Below are 20,034 nucleotides of genomic sequence, written 5' to 3' on the forward strand. Positions count from 1 at the left end.
CTGTTTATCACATGATTTTAATTTTCTACTGAGAAAATAGTTAGTTAGCCTCATACAGGCCTGCACACATTGCATTTTACGTTCCTGTCCTTAGCATGCTTACATCTTTGTGATCAGGGGTGTCATGCACATATTTTTTTAAAGGTGCACAGTGTGCACAATACACATAAACATGTCCTATACATGCATTTCAAGCAATATTATAGAGAATATCTCTCAAGCTTATTCAAAACATCACACAAATCAGATACTTAAAATGACTACACATCTGATTGATATATTGATCTTCTCCTCAGTAAAAAAAAATATGTAGTTTAAAGTTAAATGCATCAGTCTGGTTTATTTTGAGAACAAATGTATTTTATACTAAAAATAAAGCAAAGTGGTTACTCTTTGTTAAACTACCTTTAATACAGATTTATTATCGATTTTAAAATTCCTTCTTATATGAAACAAAAATATACAATATACGAATAGAATAAATGTGAAGGCACACTAAGCAATATGCTCTCACAGTAGTTTGCCACATACACGGATCTTTATTGGCATCGCCACTTCAGGTCATGGGTACAGTTCTCGCACCTGCGTTTGGTCGCGGAATCTAAATAAATATTGGTGTCAAATGTTTTGGCTAAACGACGGTTTATACTGGGGTAGAAAGGTTTTCGGGGACACGGGTGTTTCCGTGAGCCATGCTCCCGACCGTGAGCAGACGATTGAGCCGCTGCCTTTCACAAAAAGATAAATTATTGGTATATTCAGCTGCGCATGCCGCAAAAAGCCATGACCGTAGAAGTTGGTGGAGTTTGGATTCACGAGCACCGCTTGCGCTCGCTGTTTACCGCATGTTTCCCTTTGAAAATGAACTGGACAATTCGACCGCCACAGACGGTGTAAATCCCCCATAACACGTTTTTCCTGTTACACAGCTCACCACACTGCAGTCAGAGGTGGTTAGTAACACGCTACATTTACTTGAGTAACAATTTGGAAAATATGTACTTTTAAATTAAAAGTGGGTACTCATACTCTTACTTGAGTATATTTCTAATAGAAAATTTTTACTTTTAATTTGTTACTGTAGTAGAGTAGGCGGGGCGAGACCGTGGCTCGAATCTCGTAGGAGATAGGGAGCATATAAAAGGAACGAGCGACCGGACGGACGAAGAGAGAGGACCGGGCCCGAACATGTGTTATGTTTGTATTTGTATTTATGTTCATGTTTTGTTTGCCGGCGGTCGTCCGTGAGGGGCCGCCTGCTTTTATTATTTCTGTTATTAAATGTTTATATGTTTGCCGGTACCCGCCTCCTTCCTTCCCTTTTAATGGAGATTATATCATGATTATATGATTATATGCAGGAACCGGCAAACATTTAAACATTTAATAACAGAAATAATAAAAGCCGGCGGCCCCTCACGGACGACCGCCGGAGAACAAAACATGAACATAAATACAAATACAAACATAACACATGTTCGGGCCCGGTCCTCTCTCTTCGACCGTCCGGTCGCTCGTTCCTTTTATATGCTCCCTATCTCCTACGAGATTCGAGCCCGGTGTGCGCACAGCTGGCGCTCATTCACAATTACTCACCGGACTCGAACCACGGTCTCGCCCCGCCTACTCTACTACAGTTAATCTGTGCGAGGTTCCTTCGTTCCTTCATTTTAAAATATGCAATTTAAAATGTGTAATTTATTTCAAGTTTTTCACCTCTTTTAACAGGTATTCCCAAGTGATTGATTTCTTGAGTCATTTCTTTTGAAAGCATTAATTGAACAATGGGCAAATCCGTCCATCAGTTCAAATGATTTGTTCAGTTCGCAGTACGATCTGAATCGTCAGAAGTTGCGGATTATTCACTCCTTTTAGCGAGAAATGTATGACCATAGAACGCAAAGGGCGTTGGATGAAGTGGATATGAAACTATATCTTTCAGACCAAAACTGCGAATGCGTCATATTGTTTGCCAGCAATGATAATTGCCCACTATATGCGGGCTCAGTTCGTTAGACACAGCAACATGTGCGCCACCTCTTAGATGAGATGTCACTCGCAGCATCGGAGGGAGACTGGCATCCGAATCCGAGCTCCAACCCCAGCGGTCAAGCTCAGGAGGAAACATAAGTGATGTCAACCTTGCTAACCCCGGGATACGTGGTTCCTGAGGTCGGAGCGCGGTGCAAATCGCGCCCACCCCGAGGGCCATTTTTTCCCGGAGGTGCATGAGGAACTGTGTAAATCTTGGAGTGCTCCACTCACGGCCCGCTCCAGTCAAACCAGCTCCGGCGCCCTTACTTCCCTCGACTTTGAGGCAGCCAAAGGCTACGTCGAGATCCCCCGGGTGGAACGTGCGGTTGCAGTGCACCTGTGCTGCAGACGGCTTTCACCTGGGGGAATCGGCCATGCCTACAGTCCAAAGCGTGTAGGAATTCGGCATCACTGGTGTGGAAAGCTTGCACTGCCGTGGACCAGGCTGCCTCCTCTGTCAGAGGCAGGGACGCCTGCGTACTTCGGGTAGAGGTCACCAACCACCCTTCTGGCGTAAGAGGTATCGAGTTCGTCCCTCAAAACCAAGATGTTCAGTGGGTTACAGCCGGCACTTCATCGTTCCCAAGAAAGTACCAAAGTGGGCCATGGGTGGTGTCGTGAGAGGCAAAGAGGTCTACCTGTGCCTGTCCAAACAGCACCCAAATGAGCTGTACTGCGCGGGGGCGGAGTCGCCACTCTCCGCAAGGCGTATACTGACAAGAGAGCGCGTCGGCTGTCTGGTCCAGTTGGCGTGGGATGTGTGTGGCCCGCAAGGAGCGGATCACCTGCTGACTCCACAGGAGGAGGCGTTGGGCAAGTCATGTTAGCTGCCGTGAGCGTACGTCACCCTGGCGATTGATGTACGCTACGGGTGTCGAGCTGTCAAAGTGGACCAGCAGGTGGCCCTGCACTAGAAGCCGTAGCCTTCTCAGCGCAAGCGGCACAGCCCACAACTCTAGGCAATTATCATGCCAGCGCAGACGGGGGCCCGTCCAGGGCCCCGCTACTGTGTTCCCGTTGCACACTGCACCCCACCCCTGCAGTGAGGCGTCCGTCGTCACCACAACGTGCCTCATAACCTGCCCGAGGGGAACCCCTGCTCGGAGATAGGTCACGGAAAACAAAGGGGTAAGAGTGCATCGGCAGAAGGGTGTCATCACCATGCGCCTGCTGCCGGTGTGCTACGCTGTCCTCGGAACTCGACTCTGTAGCAAGTGTTGAAGTGGTCGCATGTGCATCAACTCGAGGGGTATTATGTGCTGCGGACAGTCGCGCCGTCATTGACAGAGTTAAGTTCCATACCGATAAAGAGGATGCTCTGCACTCGGGAGAGCTTGCTCTGCTCTTGGTTGACCTGTATTCCCAACCGATCTAGGTGCCGGAGCACCAGGTCCCTTTGTGTACACAACAGATCTCGCGAGTGTGCCAAGATAAGCCAGTCGTCAAGATCGTTTAGTGCCCGCACACCTTCCTCCCCTCAGGGAGATAGGGCGGCTTCCACGATCTTGGTGAAGACCGTGGGGACAGGGACAGACCGAAAGGGAGAACAGCTGGATTGCCACGAAACCAATCCTGATAGATGTCTGGATGCGCCTCTGCGTGAGCATCCTGAACGTCATCTTGTGAAGGTGCTTTGTTCAGGGTACGCAGACCTTTTTTTTGTCCTGGTGTCTCTCTCAACGAGAAAGACTCACAGAGGTGCTTGATCAGGATTGTGTAGTCCTTCTTACGAGACTTGAGACTAACATCTCCCCTCCACACTGAATAAGTATGTAGTCGCTATCGCCATTCATCAGTTGATGGAAAGTTTCTAGGGCAACACGACCTGGTCACCAGGTTCCTAAGGGGCACGAGAGGGCAGAATCCGCCTAGTCTCCGCTCCATACCCTCTTGGGACCCTTACATGGGTCCAAGAGCCCCTCGGAGGTTCCGATCTTGCTCACCTGATGAGTAAGACGGCCCTCCTGTGGGCACTCGCTTCCTTCAAGAGGGTAGGGGACCTCCAAGCATTCTTTGTGTCCCCGGATCGTCTTAAATTCGGCCCTGGCAAACTCTCACGTTATCTTGAGACCCAGGCCCGGATACGTGCCCAAAATTCCCACTTCCCCCTTCTGGGACCAAGTTGGGATTTTGCCGGTGCTCCCCATCGGGGAGGAAATCCCGACCCCATCCGTGTTGTGTCATGGACCGCACGCAGAGCTTCAGTAGCTCTGACCAGCTCCTTGTCTGTGTTGGAGGACAGCAGAAGGGGAAGGCTGCCTCCAAGTAGAGGCTGGCGCACTGGGTCGTAGATGCCTTTACGACGGCATTCCGATCTCAGAATCTCCCATGCCCATTGGCAGTGAGGGCTTACTCCACACGGGGTATAGCCACCTCCTGGGCACTGGCCAGAAGCGCCTCTCTAGCAGACCTCTGTAGAGCTGCGGGTTGGACTACGCCCAAACACCTTCGAAGGGTTAACAACCTGCACGTAAACCTGGTGTCAGCCCACGTCCTGCGTCAATCAATCACGCCACCGGCCCCGCCAATCGGCTCTCGTCACGCCTTCCTCACCACAAACCCCTATCGCCCCTTACAGGCCGGGGAGCCAGTCTTGGCATCCGCAGCGCCTGGGGGTATGCACCGACGAGATGAGATAACGGAGACGGGAGCACCAGGAGCGACAGCCTCACGGCTCCCGTCACGCCTTCCTCACCACACCCACGTAGAAGCAAGTGGCTCTTACCACCGTCCTACAGGGGCCCTGACCAATCCTGAAGCGTGGGTGCTCCCCCGACAGGGGCACAAACCATGTTTTCACAACCTACTCGTGAACATCAGGGAAAAAAGGATCCTAGTTCTTCCTCTTCTTCAGGATGTATCCTCAACAGCATGCAAAGGTAAGTGAAGGAGAAAGTTTCTGAGGGTTTGCTGTCCAGACGGTGTACTGTATAGGGGTGGTTGCCACTCCCCTAAGTGCCATTTTGACCGACCTTGGCCAGGTCCATTATTTCTACTGGCGTTGTGCAATCAGCCTTCATTATAGGTTTGAAGAAGGGGATTCTCTTAGTGTTTCATGCAATGTTAAGTGACTTCTTTTGAAAGGGAACCATAAACAATACCGAGAACTGAGGAGAACACAGGACTTAAATATGTTCGACCTGAGTTTACAAAGTGGTTGATGTCCATAGAACAACATACAGGTATTTTGTTGACATAAGAACAACATTTTTATAAATAAAACCTAAACTCACACCAAACCCCAACTCTAACCATAAATTACGCCTAAAATCAGAGGGAAATGAAAAGTGAAAAACAAGGGTCTAGAAGCACCTTATCCTGGTGGGAAGATTACATTTAAAATAAACTGTAAACTCATTTCTAAATTCTGATTGGTTGATTTTAATGTTGTCCTAGGGTCAACATGATGCTGTCCTAAGGATATCAACCAGTTGGCAAAAACAGGAGAGTCTATAAGTATACAGGGAAAACTTAATCAAGGAAAACAGAAACAGGTGCAAGACTAATTAACAAATATGGAAACAAATGCGGGAGCACAGACAGAACGGGAAAACGGAACTTAATCATAACAGGACAGAGAACAACTTTGACAGTTATTGGATTAACATGTGCTTGGCTCACCTGTTTAGTGGTGATTTTCCTATAGGAAAGTCCTATGGGGTACTTAAGGATCAAGTAAGTGTTGTATGAGTTCTCTCCTCTGTTCTCTACAAACACTGTGACATTAATCTCTTGCATTATCCCAACCTCTATGTTTGTGGATCTGGGTGAGATAAATCAAACAGAGATTTTAAATAAATGACACTCATGAGCGCACTGTTAGTTTATACAATATTTTTTAACTTACCCAGTGAAATTAAAATCCATTTTGAGATCATCAACACAGATGTTATCCTGTCCACAATTTATTTCAAAGTCTAGCTGTAATACACAGGAGATTCATGGTTATTAATTTTGTTATAGGCTCTATGTTTTTTTTATTCTCTGGGTTATTTAGGTGTTTAGTTTTCTTTCATTCTGGCGGAGACTAATAACTGCGGGTGTAATAGAAGAGATTTAGTAATGAGTTACTGTGTGTTCCCACCAAACGCCAATGAAGCGTTAAGCGCGAGTGATTTACATGTCAAGTCGATGCAAAGATGCGATAGGACATCCTGCGTCATAATTCGTGCGAATGATACGCTGCAAATTGAGCGTTTCAAGCAAGTTGAAAACCTGAACTATAACCAATTAACCGATTGGTTAAGCGAGTAAACTCAAAATGTACAAGCGTCCAACTTTGCGCAAGTCGCGTTTGGTGGGAACGCTCTGTGAGTCTCCAGCAGCAATGTCAACAATATTGAAAGGGCTCTGAGATTACATGCTGTGCACTTTTTGTGCTTTTTTTATTTAACAGTTTAGAAATAAATACTGTTCACAGCATTTGTTTAACCTGAAAAAAAATACATTTCGGTATTATGACTCTTACATTATGATCTGTGGTGTTCTTTATCTCAGGCAGGAGTATTGGCTTTAAACCTTGTATTCTTCTAGATGGAAGCCCCTCAAATGTGAAACTCAATTGATTTGACATTGGATTTAGAGCATCTTCCGGACAGCCCTAAATAACAAATATGTTATTAATACAAAACCCTGGATACAGGGTTTGATTTTTCTGGTTATTTCACACAGTAAATTCACTTAAAATTGAATTACAATTGCTAGTCAATACATATTACAACTTACCTCTATAAAGAAATCATGTTCTCTGCAACCCTCTTCTCCTGCTTGCAACTTGAGGGTCTCATTATCAAGGATACGATTTTTAGTCGAGAAGGAAGCTCGATATTTCAGATGCTTGGAATCCAGTTTTACTGCGTATTTAATATTTGCAGATAAATCTAGAAAGTATACATTTATTCACTTAGCAGACATTTTGATAAAAAATAGGAAAACATTGCATACAATATTGGAAATAGCACATAAAAAAATGCTGTTGTATGTGAGTTTATTTGTGAAAGCAAAGTAGATTTCAGATCACCAAAAATGACATAGTAGTGTGTCATAATTTTATATCACACCTTGGATGTTATGATTGTATCCACTCATGGTGAAGCAAACTTTTAGGGTGTTTTTCCTCGGTTTTGTGCAATCTGTTTCGCTGGTTGAGATTTTTGATGGGTTGTAAGTTACCATGGTTTCCAACCTCATGATGGGTCTGGACCTGAATCATCCATATAAAACAGTGGTTTTCAATCCTGGTCCTCGAGACCCACTGCTCTGCACATTTTGTATATCTCCCTAAACTGACACACTAACTTCAGTTCATAGATCTCTACATTGATTAGCTGGGGTGTACACCACTTCCTATGCAAAAGTTGGAGATGGTCCACATTTCACAATAGAAGACCGAGGTGTGTGGTTGGATTAGGGTGACCACCTGCTAATAAGCCGAAGGGGAGACAAGGGGTATGTTTCTGAGGGAAAAATGTGGGACACTGCCTGGCGCGGCGGTGCCCCCACCCCCCCGGACAAACTCACTAGTGGTTTACCCATTTCTAGCACATACCACCTTACATGGTATATTAATAATGCCCTATTCCCCTAAACATGTGTAATTGCTGATGTATGCTCATGAATAGGCCAGCCAATGTATATTTTTTTTAAATAAAGATTCACAATATTTTGAACATTCAATGAATTGACAAATGCACTTCCACTACGATTTACTTTAGCTATTTAATTTTCCCAGTCTTTCTTGTACCCACATCTTCTCTTTTTAATTAATGGCTCAGACCAGTGGCGTTGCTAGGGCCTTTTTAGGGGAGCTAAAGCCACCCCTAAAGTTCTAGCTCAGCCCCCCCTAAAATATTGTGTGTAATGTAATCTGTACAAGAATTGAAGATCGCTTTATAGCCCCCTTTAAAACTCTTATTATGAAAACGTCGTAAGGCTGCGTTATTTAGCGCATTCTTCAGTTCACACAGTAGCACATTGGAGTTAACGTCATTAGCAGAGTAACTTTACAAGGTGTGTTCATTAACATGACATCTGCATTTTTGCCATTGTTTGTTATAAATGCATTTTAATATGATGTGGAAGCGATACAAGACCCTTTCCCATCCACTGTTTAAAAGTTTTATGTGCGTTCACTCCTCGTTAACTATTTGTTAACTTTACCTCAAGCCAAATGAAAGCACTAAACACCAATGACGTCATACTTCCACGATCAAGATGATATTGTAGCACACAGAAAGTGTCATTAATGATGATGTGCAATAGTTATAGAGAGTCTACGGTAGTTTTGACAGCTCTGGAAAGAGGACGGGCAGATAAGAGTTACTGTAGATCAGCCCGGTGCGGCAGTGTTATTCATTGTTCTGAGTTCTGAGGAAATGAAAGTGTACAGAAGCTCTATGTCGTTTATCAGACGCTTCAGTATTTTTATCATTAATTGAAAACATATTGTGGATGTAATAGATGAACACGCAGTCATGCAAAGATAGTGACAGCGCTAGTGCTAAACAGAATGAATGGCAGGGAAACATATTAAGTTATTCTTACTTAATAATGATTCAGCAGTTGATTGTGACATTTATTTTATGGATTTGTGGCTGTTGTTGTCACTTTGAAATATAAATGTTGCAGATTGACCGATTAATGTGATATTCATTTGAATAACAATAACTTGTATTTATGCTTTTCTGCATATTCTTTCTTAATTATTTATTTTAGTAACGTATAGAATATGTGGTGATTAGAGTGTGGCTCTCTCTCTATATATATATCCTCATTGGAGGCTGAGCCCCCCCTAATATTGAAAACCTAGAATCGGCCCTGGTTCAGACTCAGTCTCTTTCTCCATTTTTCAAATTGGAGCGCGCATCTAAAAGTTCCTTCCCAGTGTGTGCATGTGCGCGCGCTGTCATGACAACAACGGAACAACCTAGTCAGCAGTTCAACTGAGGGGTGGGTGTGGCAACAGTAGCGTGCTGAACTGTCAAGTAATGTTCGTTTGGATGCCTGGGGCTCGAGGATATAGAGCGACCAACTTTTTTTTGACCAAGCTTTGATTATGCGTGACACGGTCTCAATTTGCGGGACGCATGAATTGGGCTTCAAACGCTGTGCGTGCACGCGCTACGCGGGACGGGTGGTCACCCTAGGTTGGATCCAGATCCATCTCCTCCCACTTTACATACTTAGCCAGCAATTTGGAGAGTTAAGTTACAACAAGAGGTCACCAACGTTTGCTCTTATCAGAGTAATCATAATTCAGTGCAGGCCTGTAAGTAATGATCACAGTTATGCTAAACCTACCCTAAACCTTATCCTGAACCCAAATGTAATAAAATATGTTATTAAAAGTACCCTAAACCAAACCTTTACACTAAACCTAAATCGAATAAAATAAGTTATTAAAGATATACTATGTTAATAAATCGAGTTTGTCTTCATCAAGTTTGTTCTCCGTCGAAATAATAACTTAAGTTATGACACAATGCGGAAATGGTAGAGCTTTTACATTTACATTTATTCATTTGGCAGACGCTTTTATCCAAAGAGACTTATGTACATGGCATTATACTACATAATTGTTTCTAAGTATTTACAATCCGATTGCGAACCCATGACAGCGTTGCAAACACCATGCTCTATCCACTGAGCTACAGGAGAACTGCGCAACAACACGAGTGTGACACAAAACTGCTGCAGAAATCTGTCGATCAATCAAGATGCAGTGGGAGGAGACTTGATCCAGTGTCGACCAATCACAATGCAAAAGTAGACTGAATCTGGCTCCAATCTTGCCCCCTGGATCTCCAGTTCTACAGTAAGAAACTACTGAAAGGGATTTAAACTAAGATGGGGTTTATAAAAACAAACTGGATGGGAATGCGTATGAACATTTTGTAGACAAAGGGATTTGGGGACACAGATGATGGTGAAAAGTTAGATTTTAGAAAGTAAATATGAAAAGAATGATATTAACCCTCTGGCACTCTTCTGTCATGTTTGATCGAAATTTTTAAATGTAAAAAATCGTAGCTTCATCGAAATAAGATGATAGACTGCTGACAGAACAATAGTAAATCAATGAGAGAGATACATTCTGAGTGACAGTAAACTGACCAATCATTTCATCTTTCTAAACGGGGATGCTTTGTTTTCGCTAACTTTAAGGCGATTTTCGCCATCTGGGTGGTTGTTCGCAAGCACTTCACAAATCAGACGCTGATCAGGCAATACTCTCCTGCAGAGTGACAATGCTTCAATCTGATGATAACTAAAGTAAATTTGGGCAAAATAGATGAAAACTAAATTAAATGAAGAATGCACAAGTATATTTTTATATCTACTTGCCGCGCTCCTGGGCAGAGGTGGGATGGCTGCAGTTGAAGAGGGAGTGGAGGAGTTGTCGCCGTTTGCCATGTGCCAGAGCCTGCAGTCGTCCACCGTGTAAAGGGGAGGTATGTAGCGAGGAAGGCGGGACGGGAGTCATGGGGCAGGGCCGGTGGCGTGACTAATAGTGGAAATCAGCTGTGCGCACTCCGGTCCCACATCTCCCACAGAGGAGTTCGGGAGCATAAAAGGATGAATCAACAGGACTGCCGGCGAGAGAGGACCGGGCCTGGACATGTTTAAGTTTGTATTTATGTTCTTGTGACCGGTAGTCGACCGTGAGGCTGCCGGCCTTTTACTTCCGTGTTTTTGTTTGTTTATTTTATTAAAACCTAATTTGAATGTTCGTCGGTTCCAGCCTCCTTCCTTCCTTTACAATGACATTATGCATAGCTAAACTAGCAGTTGTACGCTTCATATATGGTTACATCGAGGAGGAGATGGGATGGAGATACACGTACTCTAAGTCTTTTCTTGACTGGGATTTATAAAGGGAATTGTGTGCAGGCTCTAGCGTGTACAAAACCTCTGATGATTTGAGTCAGGTATGCAAGATAAGGGAGATATGGAAAATGTGCAGAACAGTGAGACCACAAGTTTGAAAACAACTTATATCAAGCACAGACACACAAACAAATACGTTGGCTGCACGTGTTTCTGTATGTGTGAGTCTGCAATTGCACTGAAGAGAAAAAACTAACCTGAGAAGAAGAACTGTTCCCATTGACCCAACAGCAATGTCAGCTAGGTTGTCTTGACTCTGGTCTAAAGAGGACTGGCTTAATGAAATCCCAAAAAGTCGCAGACCTGATTGAACTGATGATCCACCAATCCTCTGTCATTACCCAATAAAATAAACATGTAAACATAATAACAAACAAACACAAAATACAACCATTAAAGAATCTTTGAAAAGTCTGGATTCACCTTAGTCAATAGATTAGCTTTAGAATCTATGGATTATGGAAGAGAAGTATTATAGTCTAAAAAGTACAAAAGTCTACTGTGATAACTTTTGTATACATGGTAACATCGTTGGCCCCTATTTTTTTTATAAATTAGTTTTTTTGTCATTCAGAACATGTGCTGGGACATTGGGAACATTTCTAAAGCAATGTGGGTCATGCTTCTTGAATTGTGATGACTCACACTTTCCATTTACTAAACTGCATATTCACACAACTGGACATAAATTGAAAAGCATGTTGCAAACTTATGTTCATAATTTTGTAAAGCATAATTTACAGTATGATTTTATTTTTTGGAAAACAACAGGGAAAAATCCAGAATGCCTGAACTGTTTTTTTGTGAATAATAAAAGTAGGAATATATTATCATGAATTGAGACTTAGACTATACATGTAGTGCACAAGTTATATATATACTTCTTTTATATTGCTACTCGCATGTATAGTGAATAAAAACCACAACTCACATAATTAACATGCTTGTTTGGAGATTAGGAGTCCATTAAAAGAACAATGTCTCACGTTACAGAAAGATGTCTGTCAATATTTATTTTTGTTGGGTTACTTACAATTAATTAAACACATTAAATTCAGGTCAGTTCTTTGTGATTGTGATTCAACCACTATTGTGCACGGCAGACCAGAGAGATAGTATATTGAAAAAAAACTAGTAGGATTTACTTCATTTTATGTTAATTTGTTAATTTAAGTTTTTGCACAAAGTTTAAAAGTATATTTACAAAAATGTTTGGTTAAATTTACTTTAAAAAACAAACCCGACCAAGCTATTTAGAGTATTGAGTATTCTGAAAGTACCCGATGGTCTACTGTTTCCGAGGAAAATTGGAAGTGCAGATCCATGGATACTCAAAGGGCTGATATTACCCAGAACTCAGCACAAGAATGCAGAGTTTAGTGATGCTACACTGCATTATTCAAATTAAATATGCTTCACAGAATTTATAAATGTTAATAGGAAGTGTAAGTATGCAATCTAAGTCACATTACTTAAAGAATAATGAATAATGTATTTGGATGGTTGTGACTGTAAACAATCACAGTGTCATCAAGGCAACAGCAGCCACTTCTGTTTCGCGTTAGTACACTCTTAAAGATGAAGGTGCTTAAAAAGGTTTTCGATGCCATAGAAGGACCTTTTTGTTCTAAATGTTCCATACATAAACTTTAACATCTTAAGAACCTGTAACATCCATATACCCTTTTTGTTTTACAAAAGGTTCTTTGTGTTAAAAAAGGTACTTCAGCTTATGAAATATGTAAAACATTGTTCTTTAAAGAACCTTTGACTGAATGGTTTCTGTGTGGAACCAAAAATGGTTATTCTATGGCATCGCTGTAAAGAATCTTTAAAGCACCTTTATTTTTAAGAGTGTATGTCCCAGTGCATACATACTGTTTTGTGGCACCCTAAAATGTAATACTTTTCCATCAAAAAAACTTTACATACTTGAAAAGCTTGCCTGCACATAACAGCAGTGCATTTGCTTCCGGGGTAAGATTTGAGGAACCCTACCCCAAGTAGATTCAGTGATTCATAACCCCACAGGGTTACGGAGAAGTAGATAAACATACCAAGAGAATACAGACTGTGCCCACACAGCACACCAAATCAAGTGGAAACATTTTTTTTATACCATGCCAAAAAAATACACATTCACAAACTTCCTTAAAGACTTAGGCAAGATTCAATAAAAGGATAAACTTTCATACATACTTGGGGAACATAAGCTCAAAATCTGGCTGCACGACACAGTCATACCAAAATGTATGTTTTTTTGCTATAGTTTAGAAAATGGTAATTAAATATGACAAGAACTCAGAGTTAAACTGTGTCAGAACAAATTCAGCTTGATAATGTCAGATAACTTTGATAGGTATGTAATGGATTACAATCAACCAAAAATATTCGCTTTTCAATTTAAGTACACAATCATGACCAAGAAACAAACAGAACACTACACCACACAGAGAAAATTATACTGTATGACAGGGTTCTGTCACTTTTATGAATTATATATTTTAGTATTTATATTTTTCTTTTAAACAAATATAAGAGTAGTCTTTTTAATGTGTATTTGTTTGAAAATGAGCACATTGCATGTTTTTGTGCTTTGGCAAAAAAGCTTTTCGAAAATGAATCTAATACAACTAACAATGACATACATCTGCCCATCTCTTTCATTTACTCACCTGCGAGTATGTTGGAACGATCCCTCCATCCTTCCCATTAAAGATGTAGATGCTGCCTTGTCCATCATCCTCTAAAGGAGCTCCAATCACTACATCATTGAACCTATCCCCATTAAGATCTGTTGGGCTGGATACAGAAGAGCCAAATCTGCCCCTCTGTCCTGCCATGCCCACAAGCTCCGTATTCAAGTAAGTAAAGCCATTCTTAGAACAGTAGGAGAAATAACAAATTAAGAACTAATCTTTTTGTGTTTTTTTAAAGGAGATATAATTTTTGCAGCAATAATAATATAGTGTTAAATCAATGTTTGTTTTTATCATAGTAAATCTGATTTCGATATGCTGTTATCATTACAGTTTCCTTTCACTTACCCGGTGTGATTTGTATACAAATACTTTGCCCTCTCTGTCCCCCTCTGTGTATGTTGGTGCTGAAACCAACAGAAGGTCTGCATCCTTGTCAGCGTTCAAATCCACCACACACAACTCAGCTCCAAAATATGACCCAATCTGAGGCTGAGAACAAATACTTCCAGACATTAATCGTGTACAATCTATTTTATGCTTTTTTAGAATACTGCATATTTTTTGAGGCAAATAGGCCAGCAGTAGGAATTATGTAGCGTCTTATTTTAATTTATATTTAAAATCTAAAATACATATTTAAAGTCTACTGTAGATATCCTTTGCATTATTTTAGAATACCCTACATACTATGCCAAAGTGATTACAACAGTGATGTACATATAATGTGTATTTTAAAACATCTGCAAGACTAAATTTCTTGATCTAGGAAGCATATCATGCAGGATTCAGCATCCAAAACATGACATGCTATATGCATTCATTCAAACAGTTTGAATTACATATCAACAATTTACTTAACACTTGAAAGAATACAAATTCTTAGTATCACGTTTAATGGAAACACTCAATGTTTATAATAAAAAATTTTAAATTTGGGCTGAAAAAAAGTCGCAGTCAGTAGATTATAATCTTGTTTGGATTCCACTGTTTAAAATCATTTGGGATCTCAATTTTAGATCATTAAGATCTTATCTTTTAAGGAAGTAAAATGTTACGTTACAGTACCTAATTAACTACTAAATTATTGTACAATCAAGATTGATATTGTGTTTTATCTATGATTTTGACATTCATTATGTGGCACTAATGACTGAACAACCTTGGGAGAATCCAGTGTGAATGTCCATTGTGTGTTCAAAGCATAAACAACAACTTGTCCTTGATGCTGGTATCTTGGGGCTCCAAGTATTGCATAGTTGATTTGTGACACTTTTGCTACTGCCATTGAATAACCTTAAGATAAAATAAAAAAATATATTAAGTTTCTTTGTAAATGTGTGTAATGCCCATTTGCTTCATGAGTGTCTCAAAAAGTCTCACCAAGATAACTGTCATGCTCTCCGCCTGCTTGAAAGGAATTCCTTGAAAAATATTCTTGGTAGCCACCTTTCCACTGAAAAGCTCCAGGGGCGCTCACTAACACATTTCCCTAAAATAAATAAATAAATACAAAAACAGATTTGGATGACATACAAAATACCAAAATATATAGAGGTATAATTCATTTTGTGATATGTACATATGATGTAAAAGCTATGCTGAATCCATCCTGAGCAAACTCCATTCTGGTGGAATCCCCAGACGTTTGGGTTCCTGCAGCAGAGGAAAGGGGTTAATAAACTTGAAACAAAAATACAATTATTTGTTAATAACCCTAACACAGATGTACTTTTTTCATATCAATTTATTGTTTTCTGAAGTGCAGACATACCTTCAATAGCTATAATATTGTCTTCTAGTTTCTGAAGTATACTATTTAGTGCATTAAAGTCTGTCACTCTGAATACATGATCAGAATCTGGGTCAGTAGCAATTGTGTTCAACTCCTTTTGTGTTTCATATTGACTGAAAGCACGGCCAACCTAATGAACAATCATATGTAGATTATTTTAAAACTACCATCATACAAACACAAGATGAAATGTACAGATGGTTTATTAGTATAATTAAATGTGTACATTAGTAACACTTGGATATGGTAAGCACAAGCACTAAAGCCTGAATAAAGGAGGTGCGTTGTGAGAAACTAGTAAAAGTACTAATCAGTTGAAAAGTGGTTATAAATACAGTTCCCTTTCTGGCGGTCTCTCGACGTTGTGTCGAGACGACAGATGGGGTTCGCCCTTGAGAACCTATCAACTCTGACTATTATAGAAGAGGCCAATGAAATTTGGCTAATGAAATTTGCATTTCCGGTCTTGGATATCCGGTATAAAAGGTGAACGGCGTGCTGCATTCATTTACCTTTTATTCTTCAGAGCCATCGCTCATGATTATGAAACCGAATTCAAAGACTTCTGGAAAACTATATTGGCGGATCTACGATGTAGAGCAGCGGATCCTCCCAATCAGCAGCGACCTTCCCCTGAGCGTCTCAGCGGTTCCAGAGGTGTTAGAGAAATTAAAAAAAAAATCCTTTTCAGGACTTATCATTCTCCAGCGTGGCATGTCCCACTGTTCTCTTGGGTGCGGCACCCTCATTTAGGAGGGGGACGGACACGATAGCTGCATCAAGTGTCTGGGCATACAGCAGGCTGAGGTAGCTTTCGTAGACAGATCTTACCTGCACTGGAAAGATGGTCATCCAGAAGTTGCCGTCACGGGTTGCTGCCTTCCTGCGGGAATCAGCCACTACTTCGTCTGCTACCCCGGCTGTGACGTCAGTGGCTAAGGCCCAGATGTCCACCACTGCTAGTGGCGTTAGTGATATGGGCACCCCGCATCCCTCTTCTGACCATTCCCCAACCGACGGTGGCAAACCGTCCGGATCCTCAGTCAGGAAACGATGTGTAATGATGATGAGATGTCGCTCGCAGCATTGGAGGGAGACTTGCTGGAATCCGACCCTGAAGACTCCGGCTCCCCCCAAGGGCACACCAAGTGCACCCCACTGCCTCCTTGCCAACGCTCGCAGCTGGATACGTTGTTTCTGGGGTCGGAGCGCGGTGCTAAACCGCGCCCAACCCCGGTGCAATTCTTCCCGGAGGTGCATGAGGAGCTGTGTAAGGCATGGATTGCTCCACTCACGGCTCGCTCCAGTCAAGCCAGCTCTAGCTCCCTTACTTCCCTCGATGGTGGGGCAGCCAAAGGCTACGTCGATATCCCCCAGGTGGAACGTGTGGTTGTGTTGCACCTGTGCCCGCAGACAGCTGCCACCTGGAGGAATCGGCCACGCCTACCGTCCAAAGCGTGTAGGACTTCGGCATCACTGGTGTATAAAGGCTTACGCTGCTGCGGGCCAGGCTGCCTCCTCTCTTCACACCATGGCTATCCTGCAGGTCCACCAGGCCAAGGCATTAAGAGAGCTCCACGAGGGTACGACCGACCCAGGTATAATGCAGGATCTCCGTGCCACCACTGACCTAGTTCTACGAGCAACCAAGGTGACGGTACAACCGTACAAGTCCGCTTTCTCGATGCACCCATCTCACAGGGTGGGCTGTTTGGTGACACCGTTGAGGACTTCGCTCAGCAGTTCAGAGACAGACAGAGGCGATTAGCCACATCTTACAACGCCGCGACTAGGCCGCCCAGAGGCCTCCGAGATCTCGCGCTCTTCAGAATAAAAGGTAAATGAATGCTGCACGCCGTCTTCCTGCATGGAGTCTTCCTGTAAATGAATGCTGCATGCCGGGGGCGGAAACCAGCATGCAAATTTCAGTAGCCAAATTTCATTGGCTTCTTCTATAGTAGACAATCAAGTAGACTTCTCAACCAAACCTCTACAGATGATCCAGAATACTGCGGCAAGAGTTATCTTTTACGAACCGAAGAGAGCACACGTCACTCCTCTATTCATTAAGCTACATTGGCTCCCTATAGTCGCTCGCATCAAATTCAAGACTCTGCTCCTGGCTTACAAGACCACCACTGGTTCGGCACCACCTTATCTTCACTCGCTACTGCAGACATATGTACCCGCCAGATCCCTACGCTCTGAAAACGAACAGCGTCTTGTGGTGCCATCCCAAAAAGGTAAAAAATCTCTCTCGCGCACCTTCTCCGGATCTGTTCCACCAATGTGGAATGATCTGCCTGCTGCTACAAGATCTGCAGATTCTATAGCCATCTTTAAAAAAAAGTCTGAAAACACAGCTCTTCCGTCAACATCTGACTGATCTGTTCTAACTCTATTTTCTTCTCTACTCTTTAAAAAAAAAAGGAATGAATGAATGGTTCTGTATACTGTGTTGGGTTATATGAGACCAGCCCTCTTTTTTTTTGATTGCACTTATGCTTTTGTTGTACGTATGCTGTCCCAATTGCTTCTATTGCCTGCTCCACCTGTAAGTCGCTTTTGATAAAAGCGTCTGCTAAATGACTAAATGTAAATGTAAATGTTTCCTGCATCCGATGACTCTTTTTTCCACAATTAAACTAAAACAGACTCTCACCCCACCATTTCTCACACCAAATCTGGCAAATCTAAACACTGTTCCTTTTTTTTTCAGAGTGTTATTTAAAGGAGGCATGAATTAAAATCACAATTTTAACCCGAGTTTTTGTCATATAAGAGAGAATCGTATTCACCCAAACATCATTTAAGTGACAGGACTCAAAACAGATTACATCTGTTATTGACACCAGGCCCAGCAAATGCCAGGTTCTGGAATGCGCCTATCTATGACAACATTAATAGGTCGAACACCGTCTCAAATAAAGAATATCAACAACTACTTCTCTGGCCCCGCCCACTGGTTTGTGCATGACAATTCTGAAGTAACACAAGTGGTTCGGAACCAGATAGAGCGAGCAAGCAAAAAACAAACATGCGGTTAAGGATGGCTAAATATAGTGCCATCGCTGGTTGTGGAAGAAAACAGTCGCTGCATAACTTTCCTTCAGAATCCGATATTGGAAATGCATGGTTAAAGTTTATTTTTAAAGACATTACAACTCATGTGTGAAAAACATGGAGCGTTAGTTAGTTAATTTCTCAGAGGATTCCTTCGTGAACAAGATTCCAGATTGACACTGGATTTGCAGAGGGACTAAAATAAAAAAGTAGTGCTGTCCCATCAATATTAGATATGATAGGAATGGTGCAGCAATCTTATGTGAGTAAAACATTTTTGTGCTATGCATCACTATAGCTTTGTTAGGGATCGCTTAATGTGCCCGTTTCAAAACATTTATTCAACACAAGGTAATATATGTAACGATTTGTCATAACATATTATTTATTTTATAAATATTGTAACACTATGACAAGCGCCAAATTAAATGGAAAACCACATTTTCGCTGCTCTAGTAGTTTCCCCACCTAAGCTGCAGTCTGGAGTGAAAGCTTGCCAACCGTCCATTTTAAAGTACAGTTGGCGTACCGAGCAAACTTATTGAAATATAATTTGAACAAATGTCGGTAGGGTCTCTGTCTTGATCGGGTGTCAAAGAAGGGGAATTAAGGATAATATTGATATATAGTTTATGTATGACACCTTAATATTTATTCAGCAATCAGCGGTAAAAGGTCATATGTACATGACATCTTTTGTATGGAACACAGTTAGTTTATGTCAGTCGTTTGTATTAACTGCAGCGGTTGTCTGTGATGTTAAGCCCCTGCGAATCGGGATCTCTGTAATTAGGCGAGTTTAAATATAATTTTTCAAGGTTTTATCCACTGTTTGAGAGTAAAAGAGGCTGTTTTGAATTGTTTTGGTTTATTTCGGTCTTATGGTATTATAAGTGCTGGGTGATATCCATAAGTTACCGGGTGTAACGGTCCTGTCTGCCCCTGTTTTCCCCTGCCAGCTTTCCCTGTGTTTTCACTCCAAGGACGCGCCTTTAACAATCACGGATTACACTCCACATAATCCATTGCACCAGTTCGTCACCATCTTTTATTACACCTGTACCTGAGACTCATGATTGCACCCACACCTGATCTGCATTCCCTGGGGATGTTTTACAATAAGAAGGTTCAACCAACTCTAGGTTAAACTTTGAACTCAGAGTTGGTTTACCTAGAAATTAAAAGCCTCCCGAGCGGCCGGCAACCTCCAGGCCTCCCGAGCTGCTAGCACCCTAACGTCCTGTCTTTTTCCACTGTTATGCAGATGATACTCAGCTATATATCTCATCAAGACCAGATGATTCCTTTAAGCTATCCAAACTGGCAGAGTGCATCGAGGACATAAAACATTGGATGACTATTAATTTCCTCCTTTTAAACTCTAGCAAAACAGAAATATTACTTATAGCTCCAAAATCAAGTAAACAGAATATCTCCGATTACAGCCTGCAAATTGAAAGCTGCACTGTTACTCCAACAAATACAGTTAAAGACCTAGGCGTTATATTAGACAGCAACCTGTCATTTAAAAATCACATCTCAAATATCACAAAAACA

At 41.8% G+C, this 20,034-nt stretch overlaps 1 protein-coding gene across 2 annotated transcripts in view; it reads right to left on the bottom strand.

Annotated features, from left to right (window-relative positions):
- Positions 1-20,034, bottom strand: part of LOC130439476 (integrin alpha-M-like) — an 81,532-nt gene that overhangs the window by 11,259 nt on the left and 50,239 nt on the right. For both annotated transcript variants that reach the window (XM_056772103.1, XM_056772104.1), the window contains exons 9-20: positions 15,394-15,544; positions 15,202-15,275; positions 15,003-15,111; positions 14,782-14,915; positions 13,968-14,111; positions 13,596-13,799; positions 11,118-11,251; positions 7,095-7,237; positions 6,760-6,914; positions 6,503-6,634; positions 5,882-5,955; positions 5,656-5,797 (exon numbers count right to left, since the gene is read on the bottom strand). In XM_056772103.1, the coding sequence (XP_056628081.1) occupies positions 5,656-5,797; positions 5,882-5,955; positions 6,503-6,634; positions 6,760-6,914; positions 7,095-7,237; positions 11,118-11,251; positions 13,596-13,799; positions 13,968-14,111; positions 14,782-14,915; positions 15,003-15,111; positions 15,202-15,275; positions 15,394-15,544 (1,596 nt within the window). The remainder of the gene's footprint in view (positions 1-5,655; positions 5,798-5,881; positions 5,956-6,502; positions 6,635-6,759; positions 6,915-7,094; positions 7,238-11,117; positions 11,252-13,595; positions 13,800-13,967; positions 14,112-14,781; positions 14,916-15,002; positions 15,112-15,201; positions 15,276-15,393; positions 15,545-20,034) is intronic.

The sequence above is a fragment of the Triplophysa dalaica genome, chromosome 17, assembly GCF_015846415.1.
Source record: "Triplophysa dalaica isolate WHDGS20190420 chromosome 17, ASM1584641v1, whole genome shotgun sequence".
Lineage (NCBI taxonomy): Eukaryota > Metazoa > Chordata > Actinopteri > Cypriniformes > Nemacheilidae > Triplophysa > Triplophysa dalaica.